Genomic DNA, 15,405 nt, shown 5'->3' with positions numbered 1-15,405 from the left:
GATATAAAAGGCTAAATGACCTTCCGTTCGACTGTCTGACTGCCCGAATGACTGACCGGCCAGTACATATGATGCGCACTGGCAATCCTATCTAATAAAAGGGTGTTATGCAAATTAACCATCAGTCTGTCAGAAAGATGGTGGCAGCCATAGCCACAAGATGGCGGCGCCCAGTCTCCTCAGCCATGCCGGAGTCCCCCAGTCCTGGGGGGGCGGCCGCTGAGAGCGGACAGTGTGAGCGGCCTGGCGGAATGCTTGCTTCGTTGCCACAGCAATGAGGCAACCATTCCACCACAGCCCCGTAGAGGGCCTCTGGGCAGCGGGCACAGAGCGGCCGAGGCCTCTAGGGGACAGGGGGGCTGGCCCGCAGCCTCCATGGCTGAGCACAGGCTCGGAGAGGAGACGGTGGGCCCGCCTCCCACGGAAGCAGTGCAGCTACTGTGGAAGTAGCGCGGCTCCTGGCGGTGCCCTGTGGTTCCCACCAGCTCCCACGGAAGCGGCGCTTGGCATACTGCGCGCGATATCGTGCGATGGGCTACTAGTTTAAAAATAAAAGTTGACTTGTGCATGCACGATACATATAAAGCTCTTGAGCTAATCGCACGCATGTGTTTCAATGTATCATTGTTGATTGTGAATCTGGTTGGCATTTCTATTATAGAGAAAGGGCGAATAGCGATATTAAAATATTTCTTCTAATTAATTTCCTTTCAATGTTCACGAATCCAAGCACCGGGCCACTAGTATGACATATTAGCCTAAATGGATTTAATGGATGTTTATAAAGCATTTCACACCAAAGCAGCAGAATGCACATTCTTTTCAAGTACACATGGTACATTTTCTAGGATAAATCACATATTAGGCCACAATAGAAGTTTCAAAAAAAATTTAAAGAGACTGAAATCATATCAAGTATCTCTGACGAAAATGGTATGAAATTAGAAATCAACTAAAAGAAAAAAACTAAAAGCACAAACACATGGAGGTTAAATAACATGCTACTAAACAATTAATGGGCCAACAATGAAATCAAAGAAGAAATCAAAAGATATCTTGAGACAAATGAAAATAAAAACACAACTACTCAAAAACTATGGGACAGAGCAGCCAGAGCAGTGCCTTTCCACCTGCCTTAGCACGGAGGAAGGGAAACTGGGGAAGTGGGTCAGCCCGCGGGCTCGCAAGGGCAGACCCTTCCCCGCCTTCGCCTCCCACTCTCAGGCCAAGCGTCAGGGCTCAGCTCCAGCCGAGTGGTGTTGCTAGAGTGTCCAAGCCCAGGGCTGGGCTGCCCGGAGCCGGAGCTGTGGCACTCTGCTCGCTGCTGCCCTTGCCCGTGAAGCTGTCGCCCTGCAAGGCATTGGCCCTCCTGCCACCCCATCAGCGGGCCCTCCCTCATAGTGGTAATAGCAGCATTCAGTGGGAAAGGCTAGTGGACCACAGGTGCCCAATCCCACGGTGCGGAGGCTGGGTCGGCAGGCAGAACTGCATGCACCTTGCACCACAGAGTGCGGAGGATGGGCAGCCAGCACGTTTGGTCCCAGGCCGATGCAGGGCAGCCCCCCAGCCTGCAGGCAATACCTTGCCCCTCAGGTTCCTACAAGGGGAAAGGACGGACCCAGAGGAGGGACCTGCCTCACTACTCGTATATGGCAAAGTTTCTCACCAAGCTCCTGGGCTGCATGTTGCCAAGCAAGGGCACCTCTCCCATGTTTGAGTCCAAGAGTAACTCCTGAGTTGGCCTGAAATCAGGCACGAAGCAAAAGGTCACAACCCAAGCTGTAGTCTCCAGTTCTTCTGGACAGGAATATGTCTGACACTTTTCCCAAAGACCACCGTTTTCAGGACATTGTGTAGTGAGAAGTCCTTATCTGATTGCAAAAAGGAACAGCAATGGAAACCTTCGGTGTACAGCGGCATAAGTCCAGTCTGCTTTACAAGCCCTCTGATTGAGAAGCCAATTGGCAAAATTCTTCAGCAATCCTGGAGAAACAGTTACTCTTGCTTTTTTCAAGAGTATTATACCAGGCCTAAGCAGCCTGCCCCAGTCTGAGGAGCAGCAGCTACGTGAGCATCCCGCCCAAGTCCGAGGAGCAGCAGCCACATGAGCAGCCCATACCTATTCAGGAGCAGCAGCCATGCGAGCAGCCCGCCCCCGTACGAGGAGCAGTAGCCAAGTGAGAAGCCCAACCCTGTCTGAGGAGCAGCAGCTGTGCGAGCAGCCTGCCCCCGTCCAAGGATGAGCAGCCCCGTGAGCAGCCCACCCCCGTCCAAGGAGGAGCAGCCTTGTGAGCAGCTGGCCCCCATCTGAGAAGCAGCAGCTGCATGTGCAGCCTGCCCCTGCCAGCCAGAGCAACCACTACTGATGTGAGCAGCGCACAGGAGAGAAGCCGCCGCCAACAGAGAAACAGCCGCTGCTGCAACCACCCAAGGAGCAGCCCCCACATGACTCAACACATAGATCTTTCGGTGAGAGCAAAAATGGAGACAATGAAACCCCCAAAGGAAAGAAAAGGAGGAATCACCAGAAAAGCAGCTGAGTGAAACAGAGGCATGCAATATGTCAGAAAAAGAATTCAGAATAAGGATCATACAGTTCACAAACTGGATGGATGAAAAAAATCAACAACTTATGTAAGAATCAAGAAGAAATAAAGAGTGATATAGCTGCAATAAAATATACCATGGAAAGTTTCAACAGTAGACTAGGAGAAGCGGAGGACTGAATTAGTGAATTAGAAGACAGGGAAGCAAAACACACCCAAACTAAACTGCAATTGGAGAAAAAAAAATTAAAAGACAGGAGGAGAGCCTAAGGGAGCTATGGGACAACATGAAACGAAGCAACATACAAATAATAGGGGTGCCAGAACAACAGAAAGAGGAAAAAGGGTTAGAAAAACTATTTGAAGAAATAATGTCAGAAAACTTCCCTGATGTGGGGAAGAAAAAAGTCACACAAGCACAGAGAGCCCCAAACAAGATGAACCCGAAAAGACCCACACCAAGACGCATCGTAATTACGATGGCAAATGTTCAGGACAAAGAGAGAATCATAAAGGCTGCAAGAGAGAGACAGAAAGTTACGTACAAGGGATCTCCCATTAGATTATGAAATGATTTCTTAATAGAAACACAGCAGGCCAGAAAAGAATGGAAGGAAATTTACAAAGTTATGCAAAACAAAGGACTGAATCCAAAAATACTCTATCCAGCAAGGCCATCATTCAAAATTGAAGGGGAAATAAGGAGCTTCACAGACAAAAAAAAGGGCTAAGGGAGTTTATCACTCCCAAACCAGCAATGCAAGAAATGCAAAAGGGACTGGTGTAAAAAGAAGAAATAAAAAGGGAAGAAGGAACACAGGCACAAAAAATAAAAATGGCTACAAACAGGTACCTATCAATAATAACTTTAAACATAAATGGACTAAATGCTCCAATCAAAAGACATCAAGTGGCTGAATGGATAAAAAGAATGACCCATATATATGCTGTCTACAAGAGACCCACCTTAGAACAAGGAACTCACACAGACTGAAAGTGAAGGGATGGAAAAATATCTTCCAGGAAAATGAAAATGAAAAAAGAGCTGGGGTAGCAATACTTATATCTGACAAAACAGACCTCGAATTGAAGGCCATAACAAGAGAAAAGGAAGGACACTCATAATATTAAAGATTGATACAACAAGAAGATATAACCCTGGTAAACATATATGCACTCAATACAGGAGCACACAAATACATAAAAAAAACTCCTAGAAGATATAACGGGAGAGGTCGACAACAATACAATCATAGTAGGGGACATTAATACACCACTGACATCACTGGATAAATCTTGTAGACAAAAAATCAGCAAAGAAACAGCATTTCTAAATGATACAGTACATCAGATGGAATTAGTTGACATCTTCAGAACATTTCATCCCAAAGCCACGGAATATACGTCCTTCTCAAGTGCACATGGGACATTTTCAAAGATAGACCACATATTGGGTCACAGGCAAAGTCTCTCCAAATTCAAGAAAATTGAAATCACATCAAGCATCTTCTCAGACCACTGCTGGTGGGAATGCAGACTGGTGCAGCCATTGTGGAAAACAGTATGGAGTTTCCTCAAAAAACTAAAAATGGAACTCCCATTTGACCCAGTGATCCCACTTCTAGGAATATATCCCAAGAAACACCAGCCAGAAAGGATATATGCACCCCTATGTTCATAGCAGCACAAATAACAATAGCTAAAATTTGGAAACAGCCTAAGTGCCCATCAGCAGATGAGTGGATTGAAAAACTGTGGTACATCTACACAATGGAATACTACACTGCTGTAAAAAAGAAGGAATTCTTATCATTTGCAACAGCATGGATGGAACTGGAGAGCATTATGCTAAGCAAAATAAGCCAGTCGGAGAAATATAGGTATCACATGATCTCAACTCATTTGTGGAATATAATGAACATACACTGATGAAGAAAAACATCCAGAGACAGAGAAGCATCGATCAGACTGTCAAACCTCAGAGGGAAGGTAGGGGAGGGTGTGGTAAGCGGGAGAAATCAACCAAAGGACTTGTATGCATGCATACAAGCCTATCCAATGGACACAGACACTAGTGGGGTGAGGGCTTGAGTGCGGGGGTGAGGGAGCAATGGTGGGATGAGGACACATATGTAATAACTTAATCAATAAAGAAAAAAATAAAATAAAATAAAAAAACATTAACTATTGCATCCCCCTCCCCCAAAAGAAACCTATGGGACACAACAAAAACATTCCTAAGAGGCAAGTTCATAGCAATACAAGAGTAAAGAAAAAGCACAAATAAACAGTCTAACCTTAGACTAAAAGAACTAGAAAAAAAACAACAATCAAAGCCCAAAATGAGTAAAAGAAAGGAAATAATAAAGATCAGGCCAGAAATAAACAAGATAAAATATAAAAATATAATACAAAAAAAAATCAATGAAACCAAGAGCTGGTTCTTTAAAAAAGATAAACAAGACTTATAAACTTTAACCAGACTTAAGAATAGAAAAAGACAGAAACCAAATAAATCAAACCAGAAATGAAAAAGGAGACACCACAAAAAGACAAAGGATTATAAGAAAACTAGAGGCCCGGTGCACGAAAATTTGTGCACTCAGGGGGTCCCTCAGCTCAGCCTGTGCCCTCTTGCAGTCCAGGACCCCTCGGGGGATGTCTGACTGATGGCTCAGGCCCACTTCCCAGGGGAGTGGGTCTAAGCTGGCAGTCAGACATCCCTCTGACAGCCCAGGAGCCCTTGGGGGATGTCCAACTAATGACTTAGGTCCTCTCAGGAGCGGGCCTAAGCTGTTAGTCGGACATCTTTAGCATTGCCGCGGAGGTGGGAGAGGCTCCCACCACCACCGCTGCGCTGGCCAGCCATGAGCTGGCTTCTGGCTGAGCAGCACTCCCCCACTGTGGAAGCACACTGACTACCAGGGGGCAGCTCCTGCATTGAGCGTCTGACCCCTGGTGGTCAGTGCGCATCATAGCGACTGGTTGTTCCAGGTCATTTTGCCTTTAGGGTCCATTTGCATATTACCCTTTTACTATATAGGATATTATGAACAATTATATGCCAACAAATTGGACAATCTGGAAGAAATGGATAAATTCCTAGAAACAGAAAGAAACAGAAAATCTCAACAGACTCGTTACCACCAACAAAATCAAATCCTTCTCAAACTTCTCAAAAAACTCAAGAGGAGGCTAGGCTCCCAAGCTCATTTTACAAGGCCAGCATTATCCTAATTCCAAAACCAGACAAAGACACGACAAAAAAGAAAATTACAAGCTATTATCCCTCATAAACATTGCTGTAAAAATCCTCAACAAAATATTAGTAAACCAAATTCAGCAATACATTAAAAAGATCATACACCATGATCAAATGAAATGCAATGTTGGTTCAATATATACAAATAAATTAATGTGACATCCTATCGAATAAAGAGGGAATATGTTAACTGACCCTCATGCTGTCGCAAGGATGGCGGCGCCCACAGCCAATAAGGAGGGAATATGCTAATTGACTGTCCCACCCTCACAGATGGCTGCGCCCACAGCCAATAAGGAGGGAATATACTAATTGACTGCCATGCCCTCAAAGATGGCAGCGCCCAGTCCCCGCAGTCCTGCCTGCCTCCAGACTCCCCCAGTTCCCTCAGCCCCCCAGCCGCCCAGGGCCGGCCCGAGTCACAGGCAAGCCTCGGATGGCAGCTGCCCAGCCGCCCAGGGCCGCCCGAGGCTCAGATAACCAGGGCCAGCCTAGGTTTGCTCTGCCAGCAGTGGCAGCAGCAGAGGTGTGATGGGGTGTGGCCTTCCCCTGATTGCCGGGTCGCCTTCCACCCCTCAGGGCTCCCGGTCTGTGAGAGGGGGAAGGCCAGGCTGAGGGAACCCACTCCAGTGCATGAATTTTCATGCACTGGGCCTTTAGTACAATATAAAAATATAAATTATTTATCATATCAATAAATGCAGAAAAGAAATTTATTTGATAAAATCCAGCATCTATTTATAATAAAAACTTTCAGAAAAATGGGAATAGGGAACATCCCTCAACATAATAAAGGCCATATATGACAAACCCAGAGTTAACATCATACTAAATGTGTTGGAAGAATTAATATCATTAAAATGTCCATACTATTCAACACAATTCCTATCAAGATCCTAATGGCATATTTCATAGAAGTAGAATAGTCCAAAAATTTATATGGAACCACAAAAGACCCTGAATAGTCACAGCAATCTTTGTAAGAAGAACAAAATAGAAGGTTATCACACTGGTTGATATCAAACTATACAAGGCCACAGTAATCCAAAAAGAATGGTACTGGCATAAAAACAGATATAGATCAAAAAAACAGAATAGAGAGCCCAGAAATAAACCCATGTCTTTATGGTTGATTAATATTTGACGAAGGAGGCAAGAACATGCAATGGGATGAAGATAGCCTATTCAAGAAATGGTGTTGGGAAACTGGACAGGTACATGCAAAAAAATGAAACTAGACCACCTACTTACACCATACACAAGAATAAACTCAAAATTGGTTAAAGACTTAAATGTAAGACATAAAACCATAAAAATCATAGAAAAAAACTTTGGCAGTAAACTCTGTCACATTGCTTTTGGTAATTATTTTCTGATGTGTATCTTTAGGCAAGAAAAATAAAAGGAAAAAAATAAAATTAGACAACATCAAACTAAGAAGTTTTTGCACAGCAAATGAAACTATCAATAAAACAAAAAGACAACCTACTGAATGACAGAAGATAATCACCAATGATACATCAGATAAGGGGTTAACACCCAAAATTTATAAAGAATTCACAGAACAGGATACAAAAAACCCCAAACAATCTGATTATAAAATGGGCAAAGGACATGAATAGACATTTTTCCAAAGAGGCCATACATATGGCCAAGAGATATGTAAAATGCTCAATGTCACTAATCATCAAAAAAATGAAAATTAAAACCACAATGAGATACCACCGCACACCTGTCAGAATGCTTATCATCAATAAGTCAACAATAAATGTTAGCAAGGATACGGAGAAAAGGGAACTCTCATGCACTGTTGGTGGGAATGCAGGCTTATACAGGCACTGCAGAAAGCAAAGAGTTACCTCAAAAAATTAAAAATGGAACCACCTATGACACAGGAATTCCACTTCTGGGTATTTATTTGAAGAAATGCAAAACACTAATTTGAAAGGACATATGCAGCCCTAGTAGTTTTGGCTCAGGGGAAAGAGCATCAGCCTGTAGACTGAAGGGTCCTGGGTTTGTTTCTGGTCAAAGGCACATACCTTAGTTGCAGGTTCCCCAGCCCTGGTTGGGGCACCTGCAGGAGACAACCAAAAGCTGTGTCTCTCTCACACTGATGTTTCTCTCTGTCTCCTCCCTCTCCTCTCCACTCTCTCTAAAAATCAATGGAAAAATATCCTCAGGTGAGGATTAACAAAACAAAAAAAAACAAAAAAGAAGAAAGGACATATGTACACCTATATTCACTGTAGCATTACTTACAATAGCCAAAATATGGAAGCAACCCAAGTGCCTAGCGATACGTGAATGGATAAAGAAGATTTGGTATATATATGTATGTGTGTGTGTGTGTGTGTGTGTGTGTGTATACATATATATACATGTATGTATGTATGTGTGTATGTGTGTGTGTGTGTGTGTGTATATAATATATATAATGGAATATTACTCAGCCAAAGAAAGAAATGAAATCTTGCCATTAGAGACAACATGGATAGACCTAGAGGGTATTATGCTAAGTGAATGAAGTCAGACCAAGAAAGACAAATACCATAGATTTCACTTATATGTGGAATTTAAAGAGCAAAACAAATGAACAAAACAGAAATAGACTCATAAGTACATAGAACAAACTGAGGGTTGTCAGATGAGAGAGATTTTGAGGGACTGAGTAAAGACGGTGAAGGAATTAAAACTACCAATTAGTAGTTACAATATAGTCCCAGGAATGCAAAGTTCAGCATAGGGAGTAAAGTTACTGATATTGTATAACTATGGTCATTATTAGACTTATTGGGAGGATCACTTTGTGAATTACATGAATGTCTAGACACTATGCTGTGACCTGAAACTAATCTACACTAATAAAAAAGAAAGATGCAAATTGACTGTACCTCTGTGACGCCCACCAGCCAATCACGAGTATGCAAATTGACCCAACAAAGATGGTGGGTTAATTTGCATACACAGGCCCCGAGTGCAGGTGTGCTGCACCGCCCCAGCCACTCAGGGCCTCTGGGCAGCATGGGAAGGTGGGAAGGCGGCGCTGGCAGCTAGGGGAAGGAAGGCTCATTCTTGCATGAATCTTCATGCATCGGCCTCTAGTACTATATAATAAAGAGGTAATATGCAAATTAACCCTCACGCCCTCACAAGATGGCTGCCTACCACCAGGACAGCAGGGGCGTTAGTGAGGGATGACCAAACGACTGAACAAGCAGGCTGCGTGGGGCGACCAGGCCAGCAGGGGGGTTAGTGAGGGATGACCAAACGACTGAACAGCGGGCTGCCTGGGGCAACCAGGCTGGCAGAGATGACCAAGACTGAAGAGCAGGCTGCTTGGGGTAACCAGGCCGGCGGGGGGGCAGTTGGAACAACCAGGCCGGTGGGGGGGGGGGGCAATTAGGGGCAACCAGGCCGGTGAGGGGGCGTGCAGTTGGGGACGACCAGGCCGGTGGGGGGGGGGGGAGCAGTGAGGGGCGACGAGGCCAGTGGGGGGGCAGTTAGGAGCGACCAGGCCGGCAGGGAGGGGGCAGTTGGGAGGTGACCTGGCCAGCACGCAGAGGCAGTGAGGGGCGATCAGGCCAGCGGGGGCAGGGGGGGGCAGTTAGGGGCGATCAGGCCAGCATGCAGAGGCAGTGAGGGGTGACCAGACCGGCAGGGGGGGGGCAGTTAGGAGCGATCAGGTTGGCACGCAGAGGCAGTAAGGGGCAATCAGGATGGCAGGGGCGGGGGCAGTTAGGGGCGACCAGGCAGGCAGGCAGGTGAGCGATTAGGAGCCAGCGGTCCAGTATTGTGAGAGGGATGTCCTGGATTGGAGAAGGTGCAGGCTGGGCTGAGGGGACCCCCCCCCCCCCCACAGCCATGCACGAATTTTGTACACTGGACCTCTAGTATAAAATAACAGTGAATGTAAAGTGCAATTGAAAAATAAAATTTTAAAAATACAGATGAAAAAACATATATAGCCCCTACGACATAACAAATTTCTTCTATGTAAAACTTACACATCTTCTTCTACCCGAAGCTGTTGAATGTGAGATTTAATTTTCTGTCCTGAAGTTTTTAAGATGATGTTTTCTAGGAGGTGGAAATCATCCTGATTAAAGAGTTCATTATCCTCCAGTGGCCCAATGATCTGTGAAGGAGAACAGAGTGGCCAGTGTGGAAACCTGCAAGCTGTAAAGCAGGGCGTGGTTGTCCTCAGGCTACCTAACGAACCAAACCACGTTAGAGTCCCAAGACATGCTTACGTCAGAATGAAGTCAATGAAAATGGAAAAGTACCATCCCCATGAACTCACACTGCTATTTACTTATCAATTCCTCAACTACACAGAGTGTAGACTTGTATACTTTGCAATATTTTTACAGTCAGCAAACTCTGAAATAAAAGAATATAGTTTTCATTAATTCTCACCAAATATAAAATAATAAAGCCAAAACAGAGAAATAGCAGTTGATATAGAAGGTTTGCCCTACAGGCTAAGACTTTAAAGTCTGGTTCATCCACCACAGCCTACATTCTCATCTCAGTGCTGTGAGACTTAATGAGTGTAAGCTCAGCCCAGCTGCATTCACACAGGCTGCCGAGCTGCAGGCACGCCCCCACGGGCTCAGTGCTTCCTGTGTCCAGGTCTCACGGACTTGTGTTCTGAGAGCCACTGCATCTCACCGCCTTGCACCATGGCAGGACAAAAGCAAACACAGGACACATGTCAACGTGAGCACACCTCCAGAACCAGAGTCAAAACAATCACCAGCACTGCGTCAGCCGCATACCCTTTGGAAAGAGTGGCTCTGTTTGAAGGGTGTCTACCTTCCGAGGAGAGTGCGGCCAAGGCTGGGCACTGATCTAATTGGAAGCCAAGCTTGTTGCAGGACAAGATCCTCACCCTTCCATTGCTGATCACTGCCCTCTGTCCCTTCTTCAGCTTCAGGACATCCCTGCAGTACATGCCATGAGACAAAATGAAATCCATTTTGGAAGACTCAAAGACCTCTTTAAAAAGACTGAAATCCATGCCCTAGGAAAGTAATTGTAATTAAGGAAAAGTAAGTTATTAAACCCATAAAAGTGAATAGCATAGTGAGTACATCATAAAAATGCTCTATTAGTGAAAGTAATAACTAATTTTAATAATTAACATTATGATGTTTCCATTCTCCCTCCCATTTTTCCCACCCCCCTACCTATCAAGTAATGCTCATTTCCTTTGCCTGTTCTTTTATGTGATTGTTCAAGTGGCAAACTAGTGTTCATGATACCTTTATTCTGCATTGTAAAATCTTTCTAATTTCAAGTGAGAGCCTTTCTTTTAACTGAAACATGAAGTATACTTACCATTTTATAATAAGTTTTTAGACTGAAAAACAGTAAAAGGCGTTTTACATGTAAGTGAATAAACATGGGCTTACAATGGAAACACATCAAACACATTAGCTTCTAGCTCATTAACTGACTAAAATCTCAGTTCTTTTGCTCTGACAAGTCCAATATTGTCTATCTTTCAAAAAGTATAAAAACAAATGGCCTGCGCTTAAAACATATATGTTAAAACCTAACAAGTTTAAAAGCAATAAAGGGCATGTGGCAGAATTGCTATTTCTTAGAAAGATTCCTCCAACAACAAAAAGAGAAATCCTGAGACTCAAAACTAAAATCACCATCCTGCTCAGACACTGCAGCCCCTGGGAGCGGACTTCTGTGGTAAATCACAGAGAGGTGGCCCCAAGCAGTGCAGATACTCACCCCGACGGCGAACTCCCCAACATCAGCCCCCGCAGCCAGGGCCTCCGCAGGCCCCTCCTTGGCCATTTTTGTGATGAAGTTCTTGGCAGTGCTGGAGGTTTGTGTTTGTAGAGCTGCCCAGATTGCTCGGGAGATCTGAGTGTTCTCATACTTTATATCTTCCTTAGGATTATTGATCATGCTTATTCTCATATTGTTACTGGATTTCTATTTACAAAACAGGAAATAAGGATTATATGGTAGATGTTTTCAACCTAAAAAGTGGCATCAAGCCCTAACCGGTTTGGCTCAGTGGATAGAGCGTCGGCCTGCGGACTGAAGGGTCCTGGGTTCGATTCTGGTCGAGGGCATGTACCTTGGTTGCGGGCACATCCCCAGTGGGGGGTGTGCAGGAGGCAGCTGATTGATGTTTCTCTCTCATCGATGTTTCTAACTCTCTATCCCTCTCCCTTCCTCTCTGTAAAAAATCAATAAAATATATTTTTTAAAAAAAGTGGCATCAATATCAGCCATCCTACCTAATAAAGAGGGAATATGCTAATTGACCATCACACCCTCACAAAATGGCAGCACCCACGGCCAATAAAGGAGAAAATATGCTAATTGACTGTCACGCCCTCAAAGATGGCAGTGCCCGCAGCCACAAGATGGTGGCGCCCAGTCCCCTCAGTCCCTCCGGGGCGCCTGCCTCCAGAGTCCCCCAATCCCCTCAGCCCCCCAGGGCTGGCCCGAGGCCCAGGCAAGCCTTGGATGGCAGCTGCCCAGCCACCCAGGGCCGCCCAAGGCTCAGGTAACCAGGACCGCCCGAGGCTTGGCTGCCAGCAGTGGCAGCAGGAGAGGTGTGATGGGGCGTCGCCTTCTCCTGATCGCTGGGTCGCCTCCCGCCCCTGAGGGCTCCTGGACTGTGAGAGGGGGCAGGCTGGGCTGAGGGACGCCCCCTCCAGTGCATGAATTTTCATGCACCGGGCCTCTAGTATTCTATAGAGTAAATAATACCTTTCTTAAAAGTTGTGGATAGTCCCTCTCTGTATACAGAACAAGGTTAAAATGCTACGACCAGGCATGTGATCCCCTGTATGAACTGGCCTCTACCCTACCTTTCCACCTTCATTTTACCACCCTGTAAAGAGAGCATACAGTACAAACCATCCGAGTCCTGTATCTCCCCCCCACATTTTGTATTCTTCTAATGCATATCATGCCTCACATTGGCATGGGAACCCCAAGTACACCCATCTTTGCTTCCTTAAGTCCCAAGCATTCTTCAGGGCTCTGCTCCACCCTCCTTAGTTCACATGGCCTTTCCAGATTTCTAGTAAGATTTACCTCTCCCTGAGTAAAGAGACAAGAATCCATGTGAGAGAAGATATCTGGGACCCTTAAAACCAAAAAAAAGGGCTCGTATCAAGAACATAAGCAACAGAAATTCATACTTCTGTATATCGAAAGACATGTATAAGAATATTCACAGCAGCATTCTTCAGAATACCCCAAACTAGAAACAACCCAAATGTCTATCAAATATACTAAATAAACAAAACTGTGATATAGTTACATGATACAAAACGACACAAGGAAAAAAAACTAACATTACTTGTAATTTCATGAAGTATCAAAAATATTGAGGAAAAAACAAACACAAATACACATTATTAGATTCCATTAAAATAAAGTAATAGGCAAACTTATTCTACGATGAGAGAAGAGGGAAAGGCTGGGGCCCTGGTGTGGCCACAGCAGGGAGGGCTCTCAGGAACGTGACACTTCTCTCTCCCAGGCATGGTCACATGCGTGTGTTCACTTTGAGACACTGTGTAGCCTATGATTTGTGCATTTCTTTTGAACCTATATTTTACTTCATTTAAAATATTCAACTCTCCCTTCCTGTTCCCACTCTACCACCACTTGCATGTCTATCACTCAGAGTTAGTCTGTTAGGGCACCTTACACGCATGTCAGTCTGAGTTAGGGCACCTTACACGCATGTCAGTCTGAGTTAGGGCACCTTAAACACGTGTCAGTCCGAGTTAGGGCACCTTACATGTGTGTTGGTCTGAGTCAGGCACCTCACACATGTACTGATCGTCCTTCAATAGGACTGCTCCTGATTCAACTCTGAATTAACCACAGCAACCATCTGTTTCCTCTTAGAGCAGAAGGGAACTCCGCTCCTCAGCAATGCTGCAGCCGCCTGGATATGTGTGTTTCAGTAAGCCTCCCCGAGACACAGGTGCCAAGGGGACCCAGAGGTGTGACACTGGACTGAAGATTCAGTCTGGAGCTGCCCAAGAAAAGGAGATGTAACACCTCAGACAATGACACTCTCCAGAAGTCAGTTTCTTCTCCACGAGCCCACTGCCATTCACTCAGGCCTACGACACTTGTGCACTCTGCACACTGGGCCTGCTTCTATATCACTCATTCACCCCCAGGCTCTCAGTGTAGGCATCTGCCCACCTACACAATGCACCCCACAATCTCTGCAGCTTCCCGGCAGCAAGACCGTGCGCAGCCAGACAATAAAAGCTTGTCTACAATGATCTCATTTTTTCTCCTCTGAAAGAGCCTACCCCTTAACTAAGCAGAACACGCCGTCTTCTCTGTTCTACTGGCTGGCGGGCCCGTGGAGAAATGGAGCTCTGCTCCCTCAAGCACTAGGAAAGCGGGGAGGTCGCCAGAAGAGCACTATCAGCACACAGATGCTCACGAGGACAACACTGAGTTGTAGACACTTGCCTGATGTTTTAGAGCATCATACAGCAACTGCCTTCCAGACGGGCTATCAAAATCTCCAACAATCCAAAAAGTTACTGGTCTAATGAAAGAATCATCTGTAGAAAAACAAAACAATAGACTGAGTTGGAGAGAAGAAAGGACATTCTGTTTCAATATGGTTATTAAGTAAAATAATTTCTGAAAACCATGCAAAAAAAAAAAAAAGATTACAAGTTTAATAAAGATATAAAGCAAAAGTAGTGAAACTGATAGAATGAAAGCAGGGTACCTTCCATATGGCTTAATTATAAACTAGGGACATGCATTTATTAATTCTACTAAGGTTTGGGCATCTGTTAGCACATAAAACGAAAAAGACCTTTGAACGTGTAGGTAACTTATAGTCTTTAATCATGTTAATTTGTAACTTTCTGAAATATACTTCTTTGCAAACATTTATACAAACTTTATCTGAATGGATAAATTATGTTACCCACAGGTTCCATAAACATCCCAATAAAAGGTCAATAAATTCTGAATTATAACAGTACCTGAAATATGATAATTAAGAAAAGAAACAGAACATACTAAAGTTTAAAGTTACCATAGATTTCCTTGGAGGACATCCCTGGGCAAAGGTAAAGGAAAAAGAAAATGTCATTTCTAGGATTACTGCCTTTATCAGAGTCCAATTTTAAATAAAGCCTAACATGACCTATGCTTCGTTCTGTTCCTTAGTTCCACTCGTGCTGAGCACTGTCCAGTGCTCCTCAGAACCAGTTTCCTAAAGAATCAAATGGAGCAATGCCTGCACTTCCACAGGCCTGGGAACCAGACCTGCTCTCTGGAGATTACAGTGGGATGCAAACAGCTGCCTTAAGGGCAGTCAGAGTGACCACAGGGGAAGTGCCTCTGTCTGCCATTGAAAGGATATCATTTCACAGTCTTAACCTAGATAAGTAACTACATAAAATCAGGTTTAAAAATTACACAAGTATTTCTAGAACCAAGTTTATCTTTAAAAAATCAACCCAGCCCTAACCGGTTTGGTTCAGTGGATAGAGCGTCGGCCTGTGAACTGAAAGGTCCCAGGTTCGATTCCGGTCAAGGGCATGTACCTTGGTTGCGGGC

General features: G+C 44.7%; 1 protein-coding gene across 5 annotated transcripts in view; it reads right to left on the bottom strand.

Annotated features, from left to right (window-relative positions):
* Positions 1-15,405, bottom strand: part of UGGT1 (UDP-glucose glycoprotein glucosyltransferase 1) — a 200,882-nt gene that overhangs the window by 71,953 nt on the left and 113,524 nt on the right. For 3 of the 5 annotated variants that reach the window (XM_080670465.1, XM_080670464.1, XM_080670463.1), the window contains exons 22-26: positions 14,879-14,902; positions 14,296-14,390; positions 11,560-11,766; positions 10,703-10,834; positions 9,816-9,946 (exon numbers count right to left, since the gene is read on the bottom strand). In XM_080670465.1, coding sequence (XP_080526591.1) covers positions 9,816-9,946; positions 10,703-10,834; positions 11,560-11,766; positions 14,296-14,390; positions 14,879-14,902 — 589 coding nt within the window. The remainder of the gene's footprint in view (positions 1-9,815; positions 9,947-10,702; positions 10,835-11,559; positions 11,767-14,295; positions 14,391-14,878; positions 14,903-15,405) is intronic. The other 2 variants (XM_080670466.1, XM_080670467.1) reach the window with 1 other exon arrangement.

The sequence above is a fragment of the Plecotus auritus genome (assembly GCF_963455305.1).
Source record: "Plecotus auritus genome assembly, chromosome: 5".
NCBI lineage: Eukaryota > Metazoa > Chordata > Mammalia > Chiroptera > Vespertilionidae > Plecotus > Plecotus auritus.
This window is presented reverse-complemented; position numbering and strand designations above follow the sequence as displayed.